The 4,779-nt window shown below is 38.9% G+C and overlaps 1 protein-coding gene across 1 annotated transcript; it reads left to right on the plus strand.

The window, feature by feature from the left end:
- Positions 1-939: 939 nt before the first annotated feature.
- LOC114188434 lies at positions 940-1,437 on the plus strand. Its single transcript, XM_028077016.1, has one exon. It carries the CDS (start codon positions 940-942, stop codon positions 1,435-1,437), a length of 498 nt encoding a protein of 165 aa, XP_027932817.1.
- The last annotated feature ends 3,342 nt before the right edge of the window (positions 1,438-4,779 follow it).

Genomic DNA, 4,779 nt, shown 5'->3' on the forward strand with positions numbered 1-4,779 from the left:
GCTATACAGAGATACAACTTGCGTCTGAATCCAGAGAAATGCACCTTTGGGGTAGACGAGGGTAAATTCCTAGGATTCATGTTAACCCGAAGCGGCATCGAAGCGAACCCAGAGAAATGCCAGGCCATCATCAGCATGCGCAGCCCCACCAATGTTAAGGAAGTCCAAAGACTTATTGGACGGCTGATAGCCATTGCACGCTTCCTCCCTAAGCTTGCGGATAAAACCAAGCCCATGATAAACCTGCTCAAGAAGTCCTCAAAGTTCGAATGGAGTGCCACATGCCAAGAAAACTTTGATCAGCTGAAACCATTGCAGCCTCCCCCAACGCCGTCAGCGCGACACTCGTGCAGGAATTCAATGGCACGCAACAACCCATCTACTTCACCAGCCACATACTCCAAGATCCTGAGACAAGGTACCAAATGGTCGAAAAGATAACACTCACACTAATCACAGCGGCACGACGCCTACGACCATACTTCCAAACACACCCAATCATCGTAAAGACGGACTACCCCATTCAAAAAATCCTCCAAAAACCAGACCTAGCAGGAAGACTTTCATCATGGTCCGTCGAGCTATCTGAGTTTAGCATCAAGTATGAACCTCACGGCCCCATCAAGGCGCAATGCCTGGCGGACTTCACAAATGATTTGCAACCTCAAGAGCCCACGCACGAATGGTGGATCATGCATGTTGACGGATCATCCAACACCAGAGGAGCCGGTGCATACTCATTGAATAATCCCTCTGCTTCACCTTCAAAACTTCAAATAACCAGGCCGAATACGAGGCCATTGTGGCAGGACTACACCTAGCTCTCGAAATGGAATTCAAATGTTTGTCATGCAAAACTGATTCCAAACTCATCGTCGGTACCTCACGGGTGAATACCAAGTTAAAGATGACCTCTTATCTCAGTACTACCATTTGGCAATGAACTTGATATCAAAACTTGAAGAATTCAAGATCGACCATGTACCTCAAAGGGACAACGCCAGAGCCGACCTCCTATCAAAACTTGCAAGTACCAAAAAGAAGGGTTGCTACAGATCCCTGATACAGCAGGTACTCACCGTCCCATCCATACAAACACAAGTGGAATGCTTTGAGATCACCACTCAAGAATCCTGGATGAGTCCCTTCATCACATACCTCGGAAAAGGCGAAACACCTGCCAACCAAGGAAAAGGATGGACCAAGAAAGCAGCAAGATACACTTTAATAGCCAGAGAACTTTATAGAAGAGGCTTCAACCACCCCCTACTCAGGTGCATCACGAATGATAAAGCGTCCTACGTCATGAAAGAGATACACGAAGGCACATGCGGATACCACTCGGGGCCAAAACCGATGGCGGCAAGAATCCTCCGGGCAGGGTACTTCTGGCCCACAATGGAACAAGATTGCACCAATTTCGTCAAGAAATGTTAACCCTGCTAACAACACGGACCCTGCCCCCACCTACACCGGGAACCACTCCATCACATTACGGCACCCTGGCCATTTTCCAAATGGGGGATGGATATAGGAGGAGCATTAACCCCCGGGAAGGGACAAGTTAAGTTTCTCTTGGTAGCGGTGGATTATTTCTCCAAGTGGATTGAAGCTGAACTGCTCGCAAACATTACGGCCAAACAAGTCCAATGATTCCTTTGGAGAAACATCATTTGCCGATACGGGATACCCCACATTGTAATCACAGACAACGGAAGTCAATTCATTGACAAGGGCCTCGCCGTATTCTACCACGACCTTAACATCTAGCACATTATGAGCTCGGTCGAACATCCACAAACTAACGGTCAGGCAGAAGCCACGAACAAGGTCATCCTTAACCAATTAAAGAAAAGACTCGACACCGCAAAAGGAAAATGGACGGAAGAACTCATGGAAGTATTATGGGCATACAGGTGTACCCCCCAATCTTCTACAAAAGAAGCTCCATACAGCCTAGTCTACGGCACCGATGCAATGATATCTGTCGAAATCGGGGAACCTTCCATCCGACGAACTCATTTCGAACCCACCCCCAACGAAGCATGCATGAACACACATCTCGACCTTCTAGTAGAAAAGAGAGAGCAAGCACACATCCAGGACACGGCTACCAAACTTCGTGCAGCAAGAAAATACAACTCAAAACTCGACCCCCAGTCCTTTAACAAAGGAGATTTAGTCTGGCGGATGGCAAGTAAAGCGCGGAAACATCAAGGCAAATTTTCGCCAAACTGGGAGGGACCTTTCCGCGTACTACAAGAAGTAGGCAACGATGCATATCGACTAGAACGGCTATCAGGAGACGCTATCCCCAACACTTGGAATGCCTCCCATTTAAAGTTTTATTTTAGTTAAGTCATGTATTATCTCGTCACTATAATCAAAGATGTACTCTTTCCTACCTGGCATTTTTCCCTAAGGAGGGTTTTGGCTAGGCAGGTTTTAACGAGGCATCTACCAGTAATGAAAGTTCGACGATTACAACCACTCTTTGAATTGCACACGCTCCCGGAGTAATGAAAGTTCGACGATTACAACAAAGGAGACCAAAGGTACATATGTACACTTGCTTCAATTGTTCTCACATTTGGCTTCTAGCTTAGCCTTGTAGTGGCGTGGTTCTCACATTTTTACCATTTCTTTCCTTTCCATTTTGTGTTTTCTTCTTCCTTTAATTGTTCTTAGTTTTCTATGGTTTATGTGCTTTCCATTTCCTTTTTGTTTTGAATCAATCCATCATCTTCTTCTCTTGAGCTTTGTGAAAGGAACTTTCACATCTAGATAGCTTGCTATCTTAATGTCCAGTGGGGATTTCACTTAGCTTTCTTAATCAACTCACACCATATTCAATAATCTTAAAAGAAAACAACATAATCCTTCATCATTTGGCCTACACACACACACACAGAGTTTGACCTACACACAGACACACAGACACACACACACAATTTGACCTACACACACATGAACCACCAGTAGAATCACATGAAATTGATATATTTATTGACATATATTTTGATTTTATTATAGTTGCTCATACCAATGTGTCTAGTGATGGACACGACGATTAAAAAAAGATGTTGTTAAATTTGATGATGAAGAAATTCAAGATGCTCGCACTAACAAATCTATCAATGGATATGATAATGCTTCTCATTGTGAATATAGAGTTTTATCTGTTGATGGTATTTTGGATTTCACATGTAATTTTGATATCTTACCTCCATTATCATCAATCATTACAAAATGCAAAACAATGAGAGAAAAAAATTGAGAAAAAATTAGATGGATTGAATAATGCGTCTAATGCAATATCAAACAATGAGAAAAGTTGTAAGGTTAATGTAATGGAGAAACCAAGTGTAGTAGAAGAATCAATGATATTGGATGATACATTTAAAGCATTTATTAATGGTGATGTAGAGTCTACTACTACTAGTGTAGATTTTAGCTCACAAGATGAGATTCTAAGATGAATGGTGATCCCATTGATTGTCCTAAAACACCTAATGAGGCTCAAATCGAATTGAAATCAATCCCTCCACATATAGAGTTTGTTGATTTAAAGGATAAAAAATATTTTTTAGTTATTATCTTTAAGGACATGGTTGCGAAGCAGGAAGAAAGGTTGTTGAAACAAGAAAAATGTCAGATGCAAATTCATTTGATATAATAGTTGATAAAAACTTAAAAATTCATGCATATTTATTTTTTGCTTTTAGTTTTAATAAAATTAAAAAAAATATAGAATTATAAAAATAAACTTTTTAATAAAAATAAACTTTAAAAATTAATAAAATTGTATAAGGTGACTTGTACTATATAAAAGTAAAGGAAATAAATCATAACATTTACCCAGATTGAGTGAGAAATCACAAATTTTTCTGTCTTCTCCTCAAAATAAGTTCATTGAGGACTATGTTTGAAATAAGTGTGGGGTGGCGGGCATGGTGGGGACAAGTTGTAGTTTAGGATTTTTATTTTATGTCTTTTAGTTTCTATTTTTGTTTTTTTGTTTTTGTTTTCTTTTCATTTAAAAAATTGTGATTCTTTTTGAGAAAATATTGAAAGAATTAATTAAGGAAAGCTTTGGCTAAAAATGACAAGGTTTTTAAATATGTCCATTGTGGCTACACCTTTATTTCCTGGAAACATACTGGTGAAACTTTTAAACCGTATATCAACAAATTTTCCAAAAATATTTACTTGCTTATAATAAAACATTTCAACATTGGTTTTTACGATTTGATTTAGTAACTTGAACTGTCATAATTTTGAAAAGAGTCGTGTTTTATGTCAAATGGATTGTTGAGTTGACTAGAACCTATCCTAATTGATTCATAATTATGAATTATGAATTGACATGTTTTGATAATTCATGGTTTAATATTTTGTGAAAGAGTTTTTGACCTTATGAGTTTTGAGCTTAAATGTGATGGATGGACCACCATGTGTCATTCTTAGTTTTCTTGAGTGAATTTTACACATATTTTTATACTCTAATATTTACTTTGATTCTTTTGTTTTGCAACTTAGGTAGATGTGATTGAGACATTCCTTGTGTTTAGTGACTTAGCCAAATAAACCTACCTTTATAAGAAAGAAGAAGCTAGTGGATTGCATTAGAAATGGTTGATGAATAAAGTGTGTGGCTGAGTATCTCTCCCATAGAATAAAAGTGGCAAAAGGAAGAAAAGAGTCGTGAAAAAAAAAGTGAAAGGAAAACAAGAGTAGAAAAAGAAATTCTGAAAAAAAAAGATAAAAAAAATTAATTGG

This window comes from Vigna unguiculata, chromosome 6 (genome assembly GCF_004118075.2).
Source record: "Vigna unguiculata cultivar IT97K-499-35 chromosome 6, ASM411807v1, whole genome shotgun sequence".
NCBI lineage: Eukaryota > Viridiplantae > Streptophyta > Magnoliopsida > Fabales > Fabaceae > Vigna > Vigna unguiculata.

Bases quoted from the DNA above. Each gene is read 5' to 3' on its own strand.
- LOC114188434 (XM_028077016.1), top strand. From the start codon at position 940: ATGAACTTGATATCAAAACTTGAAGAATTCAAGATCGACCATGTACCT.